The sequence below is a fragment of the Suricata suricatta genome, chromosome 12, assembly GCF_006229205.1.
Source record: "Suricata suricatta isolate VVHF042 chromosome 12, meerkat_22Aug2017_6uvM2_HiC, whole genome shotgun sequence".
NCBI classification, from domain to species: Eukaryota; Metazoa; Chordata; class Mammalia; order Carnivora; family Herpestidae; genus Suricata; species Suricata suricatta.
This window is the reverse complement of record NC_043711.1, coordinates 84,546,826-84,567,137: the sequence shown is the minus strand read 5'-3', so window position 1 is coordinate 84,567,137 and position 20,312 is coordinate 84,546,826. Positions and strand designations below refer to the sequence as shown.

The 20,312-nt window shown below is 40.1% G+C and overlaps 1 protein-coding gene across 10 annotated transcripts in view; it reads right to left on the bottom strand.

Annotated features, from left to right (window-relative positions):
- The window catches only part of DLGAP4 (DLG associated protein 4), a 194,385-nt gene that overhangs the window by 2,117 nt on the left and 171,956 nt on the right, over positions 1-20,312 (bottom strand). For 9 of the 10 annotated variants that reach the window (XM_029918643.1, XM_029918644.1, XM_029918641.1 and 6 more), the window contains 2 exons: positions 1,343-1,434; positions 453-608 (listed from right to left, as the gene is read on the bottom strand). In XM_029918643.1, the coding sequence (XP_029774503.1) occupies positions 453-608; positions 1,343-1,434 (248 nt within the window). Of the gene's footprint in view, positions 1-381; positions 609-1,342; positions 1,435-20,312 lie in introns of all 10 variants that reach the window. The other variant, XM_029918646.1, reaches the window with a different exon arrangement.

The window sequence follows — 20,312 nt, the reverse complement described above, 5'->3', positions numbered from 1 at the left end:
CTCCCAGGCCATATTTCACATGCTGTTCTAGGGATTAGAACTCACAAGGGCCACAGTCTAATAACCATGGGGGTCACTGGGTGCCACAGTTTTACAGAGGGAAGCCTGCACCTCAGGGAAGATGCTGCCCCAGGAGGACTGTTTTTCTGCTCCAAAGTTCCAACAGCCATGTCTACACTAGCACTCCGGGCTGTGGCACGTGTCTCTTAGGAGCCCCATTTCTTAACATGCAGGGTGGGATGGCATGCTTCAGGGGACGGCCTCCACTACACAGAGCGAGCGGCATGCTGGACGAGAGCCGAGCATGGACCCTGCGCACTGATGGACGTGAGCCCCCAGCTCAAAGACGACACACGGAGAAGGGAGCCAAGCAGCACTGACCGATGTGGGCAGCGTTATTGCCGACCAGGAATTTGTCCCTGGACTTCCCCTCCGCACTGCTCCATGCTCACCTTCCTCTTCTCCGGGGTTTCCACCAGCTGCCAGCTGTTGGCCTTAAGGTGGTAGAGTTCATCAAACTTCATGCTGATGTCCTCGATGGACAGCTGTAGCAGGTCCCAGAACCCTGCCAGGTCCTGGGCTGTTGGACGCGGGTTGGCTTCAGGGTTCTGTGGGGGAGATGGGGATCAGTGGGGCAAGCAACGCAGAGGCCTATCCTGCACCCCACCTCAAGTATGGTCCCCTGTCACTGCTGGATCTGATGGTGCAGATCTTTGGGAGAAAGAGATGGTCCCATCATGAGAGCAGGCCCCGCCAATATATGGGACTGAGGCCTTTACCACCACTGCAGGGCTACAGGGAGGAAGGCTTCGTGTTCCTAATGTATGCCAGGCAGAAAACGGTCTCCTTTCACAGAAGTTCCCGGCCACATGGTCTTACAGTGAGCCAGGGAGAAGCCAGGCTCACTGCCAGGTGGGTGCGATCACAGAATCCTATGGGGCTCACTGACAACACATTCCTGGAGGCGCTGGCCCAGTCAAGGAAGTCCCAAAGCCCCGTGGGTCTCGGAGACGAGCTGGCGCGAGGCTTCCACAGGAAAAGCTGCCCTCCTGACAGGTAAGAGTGGAAGAGACAACCCACCAAGCCTAGTGGTGTGTCTTTAGTCTCACCTGTCTTCTCAGAGGATGTTTAATATAAATAAATCAGTGCTAAGAGATTTTTAAGTTTCATGTGACTCTTTTCACAGAGGGTCCACTTTTCTGTTTCAAGAGGGAGTAGAGATTTGGAAGGACCATCCCTGGCCCTTTCTTCATGCTGGGCACTGACATGCGTCACCAGCACCTTCTCCGGGTTAGGCCGCCGGGGGGAGGCAGGCCGGTGGAGGAGGAAGAATCACACTCACCAGGTTTTGCTCGCAGAGGCCCCGGAACTGCTGGAATTTCTGGGACATCAGTAGCTGGGCACTGCCCACAGCACTGAGGACTTTTCCTAAGACTGAGAAAGAGAGGGTGGAGAAAGACTGAGCAGAGCAGCGGGTTTGCTGGGGCCGAAGGCAGGAGCAGGGTTGTGGCTCTTATTCCCCTCCCTACCGCCTCAGTGTATTAGTCATCATTCAGTGGATGGCGTCTGGCCTTCACTTTACTCACACATTAATCTGCTCTCATGGCAAAAAAAAAAAAAATAATAATAAATAATAAAAAAATGCAAGCGATACAGATAAAGTGAACCCCATACCCTAGTTCCTAAGGATATTTTATGGCAATAAATTTGAAAACAGTTTCAATGGAAAAAATTTCCAGGAAAACATGAATTATCACAGAACCATGAAAATCTTATTAGATCAAAGCTGTTTTTATAAAACCGAACAAGGTAAATATTTTCCTAGAAAAACAAACCAAGTTGAAATATGTAGTTTTACAAAACCTTCAAGGAACAGATAGTCCTGGTACTATGTATTCAGACTGTTCCAGAGAGTAAATAAACATAGGAAATGACACGTTAATTTCAGGAGCCCTCAGAACAGATAGGACATGCCAAAAATAGACTGTTTTTGTTCTGAACATAAAGGTAAAAGTCTTAAATAAAATATAAGCAAACAGAATCTAACAGGAGAGTTGCCCAGGAATGTAAGATTTTTAGTGTGACTTCTAGTTTTAAAGTGGCATGGGGGCGCCTGGGTGGCTCAGTTGTTTAAGTGTCTGACTCATGATTTCAGCTTGGGTCATGATCTCATGGTTCTTGAGTTCAAGCCCTGCACTGGGCTCTGTGCTGACAGTGTGGAGCCTGCTTGGGAGTCTCTCCCTCCTCCCCACTTACTCTCGCTCTGAAAATAATAAACTTAAAAAAAAAAAGAGTACAAAAAAAATTAAGTTGTGGCACCACTTCCCAACTCTTGTACAGCGTCACAGCAAAGCAAAACCAAGAGGAAATGGAAATCCAGCCTTCCTCTGGAGCTCTGCAGGGGCGGTGAAGCAGGCTGCCCGCCCCCTGCTGTGATAGCAGCCCCAGTCTGCATAAAGGTGGCAGTTCTGAGAAGCCAGTACCCTCTTATTTGAAATAAAAAGGGGGCATGGACTGCGGCCAGGGCTTTCCTGAACCTGGTTCGCCACCAAGGGGTGGGGCGGGGGCAGGGGAGCTCTGTAAGCAGCCTGGTCACCGCCCGGGGAGAAGACGGCGCCCGTCCCTGTGCCTTTGGAGCTCCTGCTGGCCTGAGATGCAGTGTGGCCCCTCTCACACGGTGATCTACTTACAGGAGCTCATTACAGAAGAATTTTGCCTCATTAGGAAAGTCGTAATTTAAAAAGAGCTGAAAAGATACTATAAGAACAGCATATGGCACATGAACATTGACCAGAAAGTTCTTGCTAGAAAACAATGAAAAGCGTGACATTTAGCCATGAATCTATAAACCAGTAGTTGAAGGCAGGGTGGAGGTGCTCTGAAAAGAGATCTAAGACAATGAGAGGAGATAAAACCTGAGAAAAATCAGGCCATCACAGAAACAAGGGCCACTGGGAAGCAGTACAAAGAATAAACCCTGCTGTCAGCCGGTCAGGATTAGGAGAGAGAACTGGAGCTAAAAGGCTCCTGGTGCGAAACCTCTAGCTGCTTGATAACAAAAAGATGCCTTTTTAAATGAATAGCTAAGCTGCTGGGAAGAAAATGAGCCACCCCCCATTTGGTCTATGGTAGAGCAGGAATAAAAAGAATAAAATTCTCCCAAGAATTCCCAACCATAAGACTGCATTTGGGGTACCTCATTTTTAAAGAAGTAACAGAAGCAACTAAATATGAAAAAGAAGAGACTATCAAAAAAGTGACTAAGAGCCATAGAAGAACAAGAGGGCCACAGTGGACATCTGTCAGCTCTGCCAAAGGAGAGCAGACAGAATGGAAGAGAAGACAGACAGAGATTGTAATTTAGGATTTTCCAGAAATGGCTAAGGACACCTGATGTGGAGTCAAGAAGACAAATGAATCCCAAGCAAATTCACATTTACATTAAATTGGAAGACACAGGAAAAAAAGCAGCCAAAGGAATCTTTCTGTTAAAGAAATGAATTAAACAGCAAATTTCTCAACAATGGAAAGTTACTGACTGAGTTTCTCTGGGTGGAGAATTCTGTCATTCCAGAATGAGTGTGGAGGGAAAGAACAGTCTCTTCCACATAGTGCTGGGTAAACTATCCATGAGCAGAAGAATGAAATTGGATCTTTAAAAATGAGTCCAAGAGCTAAACTGTAAAACTCTTGGATAAAAAGAGCATATCTTCATGACCTTGGATTGGGCAGTAGTTTAAGACACCAAAAGCACAGGCAACAAAAGATAAATCTGGCTTCACTAAAACTAAAAACTTTTATGCATCAAAGGATGCTGTGAAGAAACTGTGATGACAACCCAAAGAACAGGTAAATCACTCGCAAATTACATATCTAACAAAGGGTTAATATCCAGACAACATAAAGAAATCCTACACCTCAACGACAAAAAGATAATCCAATTAAAAAGGAGCAAGGACTTGAATAGACATTTCTCCAAAGATACATAAATGGTCAGTAGCAGCCTCAACATCATCAGTCTTAGGGAATTGCAAACCAAAACCAGGAGGTACCACAATTATAAAACAAAACAACCCAAACCTAAACACCCAGAAAACAAATGTTGGCAAAGATGTGGGGAGATCGGAACTGTTGTGCATTGCTGGTGGGAATGAAGCAGTTCAGCCACTGTGGTCTGGCTGTTCCTCAGAAAAGTTAAACATTGAATCACCATATAACTGAAAAATCCCACTTGTAGGTATGGACCCCAAAGAGCCGCAAACAGCCTTAAACAGGTACCTGTATGCCAGTATTCACAGCAGCATTATTCACAGTGGTCAAAGGTGGAGGCAACCCAAGTGCTCATCAGTAGATGAATGAATACTATGGTATATGTGTACAGTGGAATACTAGCCATGAAAAAAGAAATGAAATTCTGATATATAAACCTCATGTTTAAAGACCAACCAAAAGGGCCACATGGTGGCTTAGTCGTTTGAGCATTTGACTCTTGGTTTCTGCTCAGGTCATGATCTCATGGTTCATGGGTTCAAGCCCTGTGTCAGGCTCTGTGCTGACTGGTGCAGAGCTTGCTTGGGATCCTTTCTCTCCCTCTCTCTGCACCTCCCCTGCTTTCTCTCTCTCTCTCAAAGCAAATAAATAAATAAATAAACTTAAAATAGGGACACCTGGTTGGCTCACTCATGGAGCATGTGATCTTTAATGCTGGGGTTGTGAGTTCAAGTCCTATGATGAGCATTCAGTTTGCTTAAAAAACAAAACCATAAATGTCTAAGTAACCTGCTGGTCAAAGAAATCACAGTGGAAGGTGGAATATTACATATCCTAACTTGTTAGATATGGCTAATGTAGTACTTAAAGGGAAATCCATAGTCTTCACAACAGATTTTTAAAAAGGACTGGAAAAAAATGAGTTAAATGTCCAATTTAAGACATTAGTGAAGGAACAATACAATGAACCCAAAGAGAGGAGAAATTTAATAAAATAATAAACATATAATAGAGGATTAATAACAAACCCTGCCAGATTGATCAAAATGAAAAGGAGACAGGTACAAATAAAAAAAAGATCAGGGATGGAAAAATAAAACCGAATACTAGAAAGGATATGTACTTTTTTAAGATTATATTTTTAAGTAATCTCTAAACCCCAACATGGGGCTTGAACTCACAACCCCAAGATTAAGAGTTGAACACTTTACCAATTATGCTAGCCAGGTGCCTCTGGAAGTTATTTTTAAAAAGTTCTATGAAACAATGAAATAAAAGACAATTTTGTTCTTAAACAGAAAAAGCATATGAATACATGAAAAATCTAAAACTCATTTTATGAAACTAGAGAACCTTTAAAACAGGGCAAGCAGGAAAAAGGAAAATTAACCATCTAACTTTTCAAGAACAAAGGCAAAATTAAATCAGATATCAACAAATCAAGTCCAACAATACTAAAATGATAATATATCATTATTCAGCTTAATCTATTCTGGTAATACAAGACTGATCCACATTAGAAAATTCTAATGACTTCTGATTCTGGCCCTGAAAGACCAGTTAGTAGCAGACAAACCAAACCTTCCCACTAAGAACAAGTGAAAAAAAAAAGTAAAATACAAAAAAAACCACAACAAAACAAAACAAAACCCAGAAAATCTCAAGGCATTAAAAACTTACCAAAGCAACCAGAATCTGAGAGGCAAGATATCCCCCAGTGAGAAGGGAAATAACATTCAGGTGAGTCTGGAATTCTGTATAAGCAGCATGAGGCTGAGAGGCTGAGAAGCCAAGTAGAAAGAGGCCGTTCTGAGGTGGAGAAGTTGAGCAGAGCCTGAAGCAGTTTCATGGGGATGGGGAGATCAAAGCAGGAATTCAGAACGAGCCAAAGCAGACATGACCTGAAGTCAAGGAGGGTGCTTTAAGCTAGTAAGCAATGCTTCCAGCAGTCTTAAGGTGTAGGAGAGACAAAAATTGGACTTCAGGGTTTGCCAAGAAGGAGGGGCTTGAACATACCACAGGCTCTTTCTGGGATTCCCTGGAGAGAGCACACTACGAGGATAAGTAGAAATAGATGGTCTCAGAAACACCCGAGTCTGAAACAGTTCAACCGGATTAAGTTGGTTTGGCTTTACTCTGACTGCCTGCAAGAAGCAAAAACTAAATCCTTTCTGGAAGAACAGAACATCATCCTGAGCCAAGCTGTCTTCATATACAGTTTCTGGAACTGAATTAAAATTACCAGTCATAGCAGAGAAAAGACCAAATGCACACCAAAAGAGAGAAAACAAAAAAGAAAAAGACCTCCAGGGGATGTACATACTAGAGTTATTGGACAAGGGCTTTTAATAACTAAGTATGTCCAAGGAAATATATAAGATGATGAATGTTGGCAGAGAACCAGAACCTATCATAAAGAACCAAATGGAAACTCTAGAATTAAAAAATACAGTAATTGAAATTAGGACTGCAAACAGGTGGGTTGAATAGATTAGTTACAGGTAAACTATAATCCAGCAGGAAGTATCCAGACTGAGGCCCTGAGGAGGGAAATGGAAAATACAGAAAAGAGAATGAAGAAACCTTTTTAAAACACAGCAGTCTAATGAATGTGTAACTGACACTCACAGGAGAGAAGAAATAAGATAGAGCAGAAATCTGAGGAAACAATGGTCAAGACTTTTCCAAAACCAATGCAAGGTTTGAAAGCTGACGATTCAAGAAACCCTATAAATACCGAGCTGGACAGACCACAAAGAAAACCACACCTAGGTTTCACAGTAAAACTGATAAAACTCCCAACACAAGGAGAAAATCTTAAAAGACAGAGGGGAGAAAACAAATGATTCTTTAAAGGCGTAGCAGGAAGATGGACAGATGTCTAATAGAAAGGCTAGGAACCAGAACAAAGTCAGAGACCCAAAGTACCGAAGGAAGATCAATACCAACCTACAATTCTTAGCAAAAATACTATTCAAGAAAGGAGGACAATACAGACATTTAAAGATAAATACTGCATTAAAATAAATACTGAGCAGAGTTCTCTGGGCTTCTGCTTTAGTTCTTTAGGAAGAAAAATGATCCTCCTAAGTAGAAGCACAGAAATAAAGGAGTGAAAGGGTTAAAAAAAATGGGCAAAGCTAAGTAAATACTCGTAATATTGATTGTATAAAATAAAAACAACATCTTGCAGCAGTTAGACTATATACAGAACTCTAATACTTCACAGCAATAGTACACAAGTCAGGAAGGGAATAAACGTGTTCTAAGGTCCTCGTATCATCTGGGAAGTGGTAAAGGTACTAATTAAGAGTAGTCTTTACAAAGTCACGAATGCAGGTTGTAATCTTTAGGGTAACTACTAAAAGAATAATAAGCTAACATAAGAAAAATAGAACTACTTAGTTAATCCAAAAAAGTCAAGAAAGGAGAAAAATCTCAATAAAATATACATTACTAGATTAAGAAAGCAAATTTAGATATGATTATCTAAATATAGCAGAGTCGCCTGGGTGGCTCAGTTGGTTAAGTGTCCGTCCGACTCTTGATTTCTGCTAAAGTCATGATCTCATGGTTCACAAGTGTGAGCCCCATGTTGGGCTGTGTGCTGACAGCATGGAGCCTGCTTGGGATTGATTTTCTCTCTCTCTCTCTCTCTCTCTCTCTCTCTCCCCCCCCCCTTCCCTTTCTCTCTGCCACTCCCCTGCTTGCTCTCTCAAAACTTTAGGAAAAAAAGATATAGTAAAAAAATTCCATTAAATTCAACAATTTTCTTAAACCAGGAAAAGAGTATTAACAGCAAACCTATGGTAAACATCATACTCAGTGATACACTGTGAAAAAGCAATTCCTTAATTCCTTTTTTTCTTCTTTCTTTCTTTTTTTTTTTTTTTCATTTTTGAGTAGGCTCCACGCCCAACATGGGTCTTGCACTCAACACCCTGAGAGATCAAAAGTCACATTCTCTAATAGATGGAGCCAGTCAAGAGTCCCTGAAAAAGGAATTCCTTATTTAAAATAATAAGAACATAACGTTTGTAGATAAAAAAATCACTACAAAGGTCAAAAGCCTTTCATTAGCAATGAACAAAAAATACAGCTTACATCCCTGCAAAATGAAAATACCAAACAAATCTTACGAATCTTAGGAAATACAAAATCTAACTGAAAACAGTAAAGAAGCCCTTTATAAATGGAGACACATAATCATGTTCTTAGCAAAGACCTCATTAATAAAGATATTAGTTTCCCCCCAAATTGATCTAAAGATTTAATACAATTGCAATCAAAATCTCCATTTGGAATTTGAAAAGCTGATTCTAAAATTTATATGGGAGACAGAGAGCCTAGATTAGCCAGCACTCTCTTAAAGAATGGGAGTTTTTCCTTTCAGTGATCAAGATTCCTTGCTTGTACAGTTAGAACCATGAAGAAAGTATGATTTGGGCCTAAAAATAATAGATCAGAAAGCTCAGAAACAGATCAACACATACAGAGAACCTGATACTTGTCAGAGCTGTACTGTGTATCAACAGGATAAGGACAGTTTATTATTATTAATATTATTTTTAAAATGTATTTTGAGAGAGTATATGTGCAGGCAGTGAGGACAGGGAGAGAGAGGATAGAGAATCTGAAGCAGGCTCTGTCAGCACAGAGCCCTATTCAGGGCTTAATCTTATAAGATCATGACCGGAGTTAAAATCAAGAGTCAGTTGCTTAACCAACTGAGCCACCCAGGTGCCCCTGGACAAACATTTTAATATATTATTATCTAAAAAGTTAACATAGAGTCTTATCTCACTCCAAGCAGACTAATCCATTCCAACGGATCAAGGACTTAAATGAGGACAAGAAAAACTGTTACAAGAAAGCAGTAAAGTATCTTTTTTGGGTCATGTGGCTGGCTTAGTCAGTTGAACATGTGACTTTTGATCTCAGGGTTGTGAGTTCAAGCCCCACACAGGGTGTAAAAATTACTTAAAAATAAAATTAAAAAAAATATATATATATTGGGGCAGCTAGGCAGTTCAGTCACTTAAGCGTCCAACATTTGATATTGGCTCAGGTCATTATCTTGTGGTCGTGAGATTGAACCCCATGTTGGGCTCTGTGCTAAGCATAGAGCCTTCTTGGGATTTTCTCTCTCCCTCTCTCTCTGCCCCTAACCTCCCCTGTGTGTGTGTGTATATATCAAATTTAACAAATTATATATATATTATATATGATATTAAATTTGCAATCAAAATTTCAACTGGAATTGTTTTTAAGTGTTTATTTAAGCAATCTCTATACCCATCGTGGGGCTTAAACTCCTGAGATCAAGAGTTGCATGCTCCACTGACTGAGCCAGCTGGGCACCCCAAGAAAACAGTAAAGTATCTTTTTAACTTTTGGAGAAGGATGGATTTCTTAAGACACACAAAAAAACCCCACAAACAATAAAGGAAAAGATGAGTACATTTATATTAAAATTAAGAATATCTGTTTACTTAGAAGATACTATAAAGTGAAAAGACCAGTCACAAACTGTGAGAAGATATTTACCAAATATAAAACTAACAAAAGTCCAGAATCCAGCTATAAAAGGTCACCTATGAGGCAGTAAGAAAAAGGCAGACAACTTAATAGAAAACTGGGGGGAAAAACATGAATAGGAATTTCAGAGGAAAACACTATGAATGATTAATATGTGAAAAGATGCTCAATGTCATTAGTAACCGATAAAATGCAAATTATAACCACTATTTAATGTAGACTGAAAATAACCTCACGTACTAAATGTAAGCAAAGATGTAGAGCACTGGGTACTTCACAAAGAGCTGAGGAAATAATAAATTTGTATAATTACTTTGGAATATAATTTGGCATTTCTTATAAATATGAACACACGTATATGCTATGAACCAAGCATTTCCACATCCAGTATATATCTTAGAGAACTCTTGTTTATGTACCCTGATAGGGTCAGAACTGTTGATAGTCCTCTGCAGCTTACTTCGTAAGACTGAATAATTTCATGCTAAAATAAGGAATGAGACAAAAAACAAGGGTGCCCCACTCTTGCCACTTGTATTCAACATTATATTGAAGCCAGAGCAAGGAGGCCGTAAAGAAAATGAAAGGAAACCAGATTGGAAAGAAATAAAACTATCCTACTTCCAGATGAAATTATCCTGTAAATAAGAAATCTTAAGGAATTGCCCCCCAAACTTAGTAAGGTTGTAGCATACAAGATCAATATAGAAAAAATCCATTGTATTTCTACACAATAATATTAACAATCTGAAAATGAAGTTAAGAAAATAATCCCATTTACAATAGCATCAAAACGAATAAAAGGAATAAATTTAACAAGAGATATTTAAGGTTTGTATACTGAGAACTACAAAATATCATGGAAAGCAAGTTTTAAAAACCTAAGTAAATGGAAAGATGTCCCATATTCATGGACTGGAGGACTTAATAGTACGATGGCAATACTTTCCAAATTGAATTGCAGATTTAACACAATCCCTATCAAAATCAAATCCCAGCTGCTTTTTTTGCAGAAATTGACAAGCTGATCCTAAAACTCATGGAAGTGCAAGATCAAAGTACATACTTTAAAAGAACTTCCTTTAGTGAGAACCTGAGAGAGGGCCATAAACTTCTTTTATTTGTATTTTTATTTGAAGAACAAAGTTGGAAGACTCATACTTCCCAGTTTCAAAACTTATTTTGAAGCTATAGTAATCATGACAGTGTGGTGCTGGCATACAATGGGATAGAATTGAGAGTTTGGAAATCAATTCTCACCTTTATGGTCAGTTGTTTTGTTTTGTTTTGTTTTTTTTTTTTAATGTTTATTTTATTTTTGTGAGAGAGAGACAGAACATGAGCAGGGGAGGGGCAGAGAGAGAGGGAGACACAGAATCGGAAGCAGGCTTCAGGCTCTGAGCTGTCAGCACAGAACCCAATGCGGGGCTTGAACCCACAAACTGTGAGATCATGACCTGAGCTGAAGTCAGACACTGAATCAACTGAGCCACTCAGGTGCTCCTATGGTCAACTGATTTTTGATAAGGGTGCCAAGAACCTTTCACTGAGGAAAGAACAGTCTCTCTAGCAAATGGTACTAGGACAACTGGATATGCAAATGTCTAAGACTGAAAGTGAAGCCGTACACTTGGCACCATACTCAAAAATTAACCGACAGACATAAATGTAACAGCTAAAACTATAAAACTTACAAGTAAGTAGAAGTAAATCTTTATGACCCTGGATTAGGCGATGGTTTTTTTTTTTGTTTTTTTTTTAGGTTATTTAGAAAGGGAGTGAGGGTGAAGGGGGTGGAGAGAGAGAGAGAAACATAAGTTGGGGAAGGGCAGAGAGAGAGGGGAAGGGATAGAATCCCAAGCAGGCTCTGCACCAACACGGGTCTCAAACTCACAAATCAAACTCACAAACCGTGAGATCATGACCTGAGCCAAAACCAAGAGTTGGATGTTTAACAGAATGAGCCACCCAGGTGCCCCTAAGCAACGGTTTCTTCGATCTGACCCCAAAGTAACAACCAACCAAAGAAGAAAAAACTTAACTAAAATTAAATTTTTGTGTTTCAAAGAACACCTAATAGCCAAAATGTACAGAAGACTGACAAATGGATAAGGAAAATATAGCCATAGGATGGAATTTTACTCAGCAATTAAAAGGAACAAAACACTGGGGCGCCTGGGTACTCAGTCGGTTGAGCATCCAAGTTCAGCTCAGATCATGATCTCACAGTTTGTGGGTTTAAACCTTGAGTCAGACTTTGCATGGACAGCACGGACCGTGCTTCAGATTCTGTCTCCCTCTCTCTCTGCCCCTCTCCTGCTTGTACTTTTTCTCTCTCTTTCAAAAATAAACCTTTCAGAAAAAAAGGAACGAAATAATAATTCATATTACAACATGGATAAACCTCAAAAATAAGCAAAATGAAAGAAGCCAGACACCAAAGACTATGTATATTGTGTGATTCCATTTACATGAAATGTCTAGAATAGCCAACTCCATAGAGAAGAAAGCAGAGCCTAGGTCTGGGGGAGGGGAAGGAATGATGGCTAAATGGGTACAAGGTTTCTTTTTGGTGTGATGAAAATGGTCTAAAATTAGGTAGCAGTGATGATTGTGCAACTCTGAATATACTAAGAAGCACTGAATTGTATACTTTAATTTTTTTAATGTTTGTTTATTTTTGAGAGAGAGAGAGCATGAGTGGGAAGGAGGTGCGCGCGCGCACACACACACACACACACACACACACACACACACACACACACACACACACACAATGCTGTCAGCACAGAGCTTGATGCATGGCCCAAACTCGTGGACCATGAGATTATGACCTGAGCCGAAGACAGCAAAGAGAATCCCAGGCAGGCTCCACACTGTCAGTGCAGAGCTGGATGCAGGGGCTCCATCTCATGAACCCTGAGATCATGACCTGAGCCAAAATAAAGTCAGCAGCTTAACCGACTGAGCAACCCAGGCACCCCAACTTATCTCATATTCTTGAACTCAAATGACATAAACAGTCTTGTTCAAACCAATTTTTCTTTCTTTTTTAATGTTCTGTAGGCAAACCTAATACCAATTTAAATAGTCTCCGTACCAGGAAAGAGAAGCAGGAGAGGGGGGTGTTAATCCAAAAGAAGGCAAGAAAAGAGAGAAAAAAAGAAACCTTAAAAAAGTAGAAGAGATACCACAAAAATAACATAATAACCCAAGCATATAGAAATCCCATTGAAAATGGACCACATTTTCTACTTCTGAAGTAAAAATTAACAAACTGGACAAAACCCAAAATGCAGACATATACCAATTTTAGGAGACAGGATTATGATAAGGGCAGTGAAAGAAAGGTTAAAAGTAGAAGCATGGAAAGAGGTGTTACATCAGACAGGCCCTACCTAACCAAGGGGAAGTGGTACAGCAATACAACGCAGAAGACGTTAAGGCAAAATACATCTACATCTGGAAAAAAGGAGTGGACGCTTCATCAGGAGTACCACAATCCTAAGCCTGGTCTCCCCTGTGACAGCCTCCCTCAGTCCCTCTCTAGAACTACCTGTTCTCCGCTTGGGCACCGATGCAGTTCTTTCTCACCTCCCTAAGAATATCACCCTAACGGTTGTCCCCTTTCTCTCCTGCATCATGAATTTCCCCTTTCCTGCAAGGTCATTCTCAACAACATATAAACATGCTTATATCATTTCGTTTAAAAAAGAGGAACAACCCCTGCTCCCCGCAACCCTCTCCTGACCCTATGTCCCTTCGTTTCTCTGTTCCTTGTACAGAACAAGTCATCAGTACTTTTTCTCCACCTTGTCTCTACTTGCTGTCTCCCCTTCATCCTTCTCTGGTCAGGCTGCGCCTGCCACCCACCTCCTTCCACCAGAAGAGGCCCCTTCTTCAAGGTCTCCAGCAACCTTACATTTCTAGGGGCACCTGGGTGGCTCAGCTGGTTAAGCGTCTGACTTCAGCTCGGGTCATGATCTTGTGATTTATGGGTTCGAGCCCCGTGTCGGGCTTGGAGCCTCCTTTGGATTCTATGTCTTCCTCTCTCTGTGTCCCTCCCCCACTCATGCTGTCTCTGTCTCTCATAAATAAACTTAAAAAAAAATTAAAAACCTTACATTTCTAGATCTGACCTGCTGTGCCCATCAGCAGCATGTGACACAGCAGAGTCTCTCTTCTTGAAAACCACTCAGTTGGGTTCCAGTTGCCCTCTCTCCCAGCTCCCTGGTCATCCCTTCCCACCATTCAGTGTTCATGTCTCTACCCCTTAGGCTTTCCCGTCTCCCTGAGAGGACTTCCAGTATAATTTCAGCCCGGGCCTTCCCAGCTCCTCTATCCAGCTGCCTGCTTGACATCCCTACTCTGCGAGCTGGTGAAGCGCGTCACATTCAGCATGCTCAAGACTGAACTCCTGACTCCCGATATTTACACCAGTCTTCCCGAGCCCAGCTCCATCCTTTTTGTCACCCAGATACTGAACCAGTTTAGACTCCTTTCACTCCTATTCCATAACCAATCTGTCAGGAAGTCCTGCTCTACCTTCCAATTGTATCCAGAATCTGCCCCTTTTCTCAGAAGTGTTCCATGACCACCACCATCTTAACTTACCCAAGTTATGGTTACATCCTCCTAAATTTTCCCACTTTTTAAAAAAATGTTTATTTTTGAGAGACCGAGCATGAGTGGAGAAGAGGCAGAAAGACACAGAGACACAGGATCTGAAGCACGCTCCAGGCTCTGAGCTGTCAGCACAGATACGGGACTTGAACTGACGAGCCACTGTCTATTTGGTTATTCTTCTGTCTCTCCCCATGAGAATGTAAGCTCCATGAAGCCAGGGGCTTTGTTTTGTTCACCTCTTTCTCCCCAGAAGCTAGAAGAGTGCCCTGTATATAGTAGGTGCCCTGTAAATATTCACTGAATGAATGTCAGGACCGGGGGAGGCGTGCTGCTGTCTTCCTACTATTCCAGTGTCCTGACGCTCCTGAACTTACACAAGAGATGCCGGAGACACAGTAAAATTAGATGTGAAACTGTCAGAGTGAACATTATTTATGATGCAAATCCAAAGAGAACAGAGTTATTATACAAGGTTGCCTCACATGAGATCAATGTACAGATCTCAAAATAACTAATCAGAATATGGAAAATAGAATTCATTTACTATCAAAACAAAAACTAGATAGTACCAAGAAAGAAATTTAAGATAAATATGTAGAAACTTCATGGAGAAATTCATCAAACTTGAATAGAAGGTTATAAAAGGGAGATCTGAATAAATAGAATTAAGCTTTATTCATAGCTAAGAAGACTCAATATTGTATAGGTATCAAAACTTCCCAAATTCATCTATATATTCTATTTCCAGTCAATGCCCCAGCAAAATTTTTCCAAGGAATTCAATAAACTAATTCCAAAATTAGTATTGAAAGAATGAAGAGGTAGGTAAATTTTTATTTCTGAACAACACAATAAGAGGGATTCACTCTACCAGATACCAAGGAATGTTGAAAAGCTATGGCAATTAAGTTATATTAATGCAAAAATAGACAAAATAGCAGAATAGAATACAAGCCAGAAAAACACTGTTGATGTAAAATTTCAGAGGTTTGACTGAATAGTAAAACTAATCAGTGAAAAAAGTAATGGTTTCGATAATTGGTGTCGTGACAACTGGCTTTCCGTACAAAAATAAAGTAAGATGATAGAACACACAGATACAAACTGCAGAGGGATTAAACACCTAAATATTAAAAAACAAACAAAATTTGAAACCATGAAAAAATCTCTATGCCACTGGAACACAGAAGGTGTTTTGTTGTTTTTATTAATGTTTATTTTATTTTTGAGAGAGAGTACGAGGAGAGGGGCAGAGAAAGGGTAGGACAGAGGATCTGAAGTTGACAGCAGCAGACCTGACATGGGGTTTGAACTCATGAGCCTGGAGATGATGACCTGAGCTGAAGTCAGACACTCAATGGACTGAGCCACCCAGGCACCCTGGAACACAAAGTATTCTTAAGAACCAAAGGTGCAGGGTACCTAGGTGGCTCAGTTGGTTAAGCATCCAACTCTTGATTTCAGCTCAGGTCATGATCTCATGGTTTGTGAGTTCGAGCCCCGCATTAGGCTTCCCACTGACAGTGCAGAGCCTGTTTAGGACTCTCTCTCTGCCCCTCCCCTGCATGCATGTGCTCTCTCTTTCAAAATAAATAAACTCAAAAACATGTATTACTTAAAAAAAACTCACGAAAGATCTCAACAATCTAACTTTACAACTTAAGGAGCTAGAAAAGAATTAAATCCAAAGCCAGCAGAAAGAAGGAAACAAAGATTAGAGCCAAGAGAGAATAGAAAAACAATACCGAAAAATTAAGGAAACAAAAAGATGAACAAAACTGACAAAACTTTAGCTAGAGGGACTAAGAGAAAAAGACTCAAATACTAAAATCAGAATTGGAAGTAGAAGCATTACTACCAATTCTATGGAAATAAAAAGACTAAGAGCTCTAGAACAGTTACACACCAACACACTGGATAACCTACATGAAATGGACAAATTCCTAGAAACACAAAACCTGCTAAGACTAAATCATGATAAAACAGAAAATCTGAATAGACCTTTATTTAGTAAGGAGGCTGAATCAGTACTCAATCAGGATTCAAAATCCCAACAAAGAAAAGGAGGAAACACTTCTTAACTCATCCTGTGAAGCCTCATTATCCTGAATCCAAAGCCAGACAGAGACATTCAAGAAAGAAAACTATAGACCAATATCCCTCATGAACATCGACACAAAAATCCTCAACAAAATACTAGCAAATACAATTCAGTGGCATGTAAAGGGATTACATATCATGGCCAAGTGGGATTTACTCCTGGAATGCAAAGATGATTCAACTTGAAAATCGATCAACATCCTACTATGCTGCATCAACAGAAAGAACATGATCATCTCAATTGATGCAGAAAAAGAGCCTGACAGAATTCAACACCTCTTCATGTGAAAAACACTCAAGAAACTAGGAATACAAGGAAACCACCTTAACATAATAAAAGCCATCTATGAAAAACCCGCAGTGAACATCATACTCAATGATGAAAGACAAAGTGTTTCCTCTAAAATCAGAGATGAGGCAAGGATGCTCACTATTACCACTTCTATTCAACAGTACTGGAGGGGCGCCTGCACGGCTCAGTCAGGTAAGTGTCCGACCCTTGAATTCAGTTCAGGTCTTGATCCCAGGGTCATGGGATTGAGCTCCGAGTCAGACACCACACCGAACATGGAGCCTGTTTAAGATTCATTCTCTTTCTCTTTCTTTCTCTTTCTCTGTCTGTCTGTCTCCCCCTCCCTCCCTCTGCCTCACTTCCCAATCACCCTTTCACACTCTCGGTAAAATTTAAAAGCAACCAAAAAACAGTGTTAGAAATTCTAGCCAGAGCAGTTAGGCAAGAAGTAAAATGATCTCTGCTTACAGATATGATATTCTATGTAGAAAAGCCTAAAGATTACACATAAACACACACATACACAAGTAGAAGTAACAAATGAATCAGCAAAATAGTAGGATACAAAGCAAAAAAAAAATCAGTTGCATTTCTATATGCTAACAATGAACAAGCTGAAAGGGAAATTACAAAAACAATTCCATTTAAGATAGTATCAGAAAGAATAAAATATTTAAATAACTAATCAGGGAGGTGAAAGACTTGTACAATGGAAACTACAAAACACTGCTAAAGAAATCAAAGAAGACATAATAAAAAAAACACAGCCCCTATTTGTGGAATGAAGACTTAATATTGTTAAAATGTCAATACTATCCAAAAACCATTTATAGATTCAATACAGTCCCTTTCAAAAATCCCAATCATGTTTTTGTTTGTTTTTTAGATGAAACAGAAAAACCCATCCTAAAATTCATATGGAATTCAGGGGACCCAAATATGCAAAACAATCTTGAAAAAGAACAAAATGGAAGGACTCCTACCTTTTGATTTCAAAACCTACTACAAAGTCACAGAAATAAAAACAGTCGTATCGGCATAAATATACGCCTACAATGAATGAAATAAAATAGACTGGCTTGAAATAAACCCTTGCATATAAGGTCAAAAGACTTTTGGCAAGGGTACCAAGACAAGTGGAGAAAAGGACAGTCCTTTTAACAATGTGCTGGGAAAACTGGATATCCACATGCTAAAGTATCTAACACCATATGCAAAAATTAACTCAAAATGGAAAGGACCTAAATGAAAGACCTTTTTTTCAACAGAAAAATTCTATTGGATTTGCAGTGATTTCTTGGCTCTGACACGAAAGGAGCAGGTAACAAAAGAAAAAACAAACCGGACTTCATGAAAATTTAAAATTTTGTGCATTAAAAGTCATTATCCAAAGAGTAAAAAGAGAACCCACAGAAGGGGAGAAAATACTTGCAAATGACATATCTGGGTCAGGAATTAATACTTAAAATATACAGGGGCCCCTGAGTGGCTCAGTTGGTTAGGCATCTGACTCTCAGTTTCAGCTCAGGTCATGGTCTCACAGTTTGTGAGTTTGAGCCCCACATCAGGCTCCATGCTGACAGTGCGGAGCCTGCTTGGGAGTCTCTCTCTCCCTTTCTCTCTGCCCTTCTCCTACTCACACACACTCTCTCTCAAAAATAAAAATAACTCAAAAAAAATTTTGAATACTTAGAATATATAGAGATCTCCTAAAATTCAGTAACAAAACCCAACAACTGATTTAAAAATGGGCAAAGGACTTCAATGGACATTTCTCTAAAGATAGGTGAATGGCCAACAAACATAAAGAAATGTTCAAAATCACTATTAGGGAAATGCAAGTCAAAACTACAATAAGATACCACCTCACACCCATTAGGGTGGCTACAATAAAAAAAAAAACAGGAGACAGCAAATGTTGGCAAGGATGTGGAGAAATTTAAACCCTTGAGCACTGTTGGTGGGAATGTAAAATGATACAGTGACTGTGAAAAACTAAAAATTATCATATGATCCAGCAATTTCACTTCTGGGTATATATTCAAAAGAACTGAAAAGCAAGGAGTTGAAGAAGTATTTGGACACCCATGTTCACAGCAGAATTCATTACTCACAGTCGTTGAAACATGGAAGCGATCCAAGCGTCTACTGCTGAATGAGTGGGTAAGTGAACTGTGCTGTATGCATAATGGAGTACTGTTCAGTGATAAAAAGGATGATGCTCTGAGGTATGCTGTACCATGGATGAACTCTGGGACATTAATGATAAGTAAAACAAAGCAATCAAAAAAGATCAGTACTGGGGCGCCTGGGTAGCTCAGTCGGTTAAGCCTCCAACTTCGGCTCAGGTCAGATCTCACGTTCATGGGTTCAAGCCCCGCGTCAGGCTCTGTGCTGACCGCTAGCTCAGAGCCTGGAGCCTGCTTCCGTTTCTGTGTCTCCTTCTCTCTCTGCCCCTTCCCCTCTCATGCTCTATCTCTCTCTGTATCAAAAATAAATAAAAACATTAAAAAAAATTAAAAAAAAAAGATCAGTACTGTGTGATTCCACTTTTATGAGGTACTTAGAGTATTTGGAACATAAAGACATAGAGTATAATAATAGTTGCCCTGGGCTGAAGGGGAAGGGAGAATGAAGAGTTATTATCATTCAATAGGTAAAAACTGAAATGTTGTTTACAAGATAAAAAGGGTTATGGGGATGGATGGTGGTGGTAGTGGTACAACACTATGAATGTATTTAATACCACTGAACTGTGCATTTATGTATTTTTAAAAATTTATTTTGAGAGAGAAAGCAGGAAGGACAGAGAAAGAGAGAGAGCTGGTTCTAGGGCTCGAACTCCTGAACTGTGAGATCAAGACCCAAGCCAAAACCAAGAGTTTGACACTTAGCCGACTAAGCCACCTAGGTGCCACTATTATTATTATTTTTAAGACTTTATTTTTAAGTAATCTCCATTCCCAGTGTGGGGCTTGAACTCATAATCCTGAGATCAAGAGTCAGCACTGCTCCACCTAGAGAGTCAGCCAGGTGCCCCTGAACTGTACATTTAAAAATGGTTAATGAGGGGCGCCTGGGTGGCTCAGTCGGTTAAGTGTCCAACTTTGGCTCAGGTCATGATCTCACAGTTCATGGGTTTGAGCCCCGCATCAGGCTCTTACAGACAGTTTGGAGCCTGGAATCTGCTTCAGATTGTGTTTCCTTTCTCTGCCCCTCCCTTGCTTGTGCTCTTTCTCACAAAAATAAACAAACATTAAAAAAATAATTAATAAATAAAATAAAAACGGCTAGTGAATCAATAAATTCTGTTCCTGAAATTAATATTACACTATATGTTAACTAACTAGAATTTAAATAGAAACCTGAAACATTAAAAAATAATAGAAGAATATAAACAGATAAGGTGGTAAATGTTGTATGTATGAAAGAAAATATCACCTCTTAGAGAAACCAGATTTTTCTCTGAAGAAGATAGTGAAGGACTGCAGAGAAAGAGGACTAGCATGTCAAGGTCTTCCCCTAAGGAAAGAGACAGCTGGTCACCCAGTCACCCTATACAGCATGGATGTCCTTAAACTCAGGTGCACAAGACCACTTTAATGTAAGAAGTACCTGTCACTTTGTCACCAACAGAAAGAAATCACTGATAACTTTATATCATATTATAGCTGTCACAGTTATCTTGAAGTAATGTTTACTGTCATCACTACTTTGAAATTCTAGTAATTAGAGGGGTGCCTGGGTGGCTCAGTCGGTTAAGTGT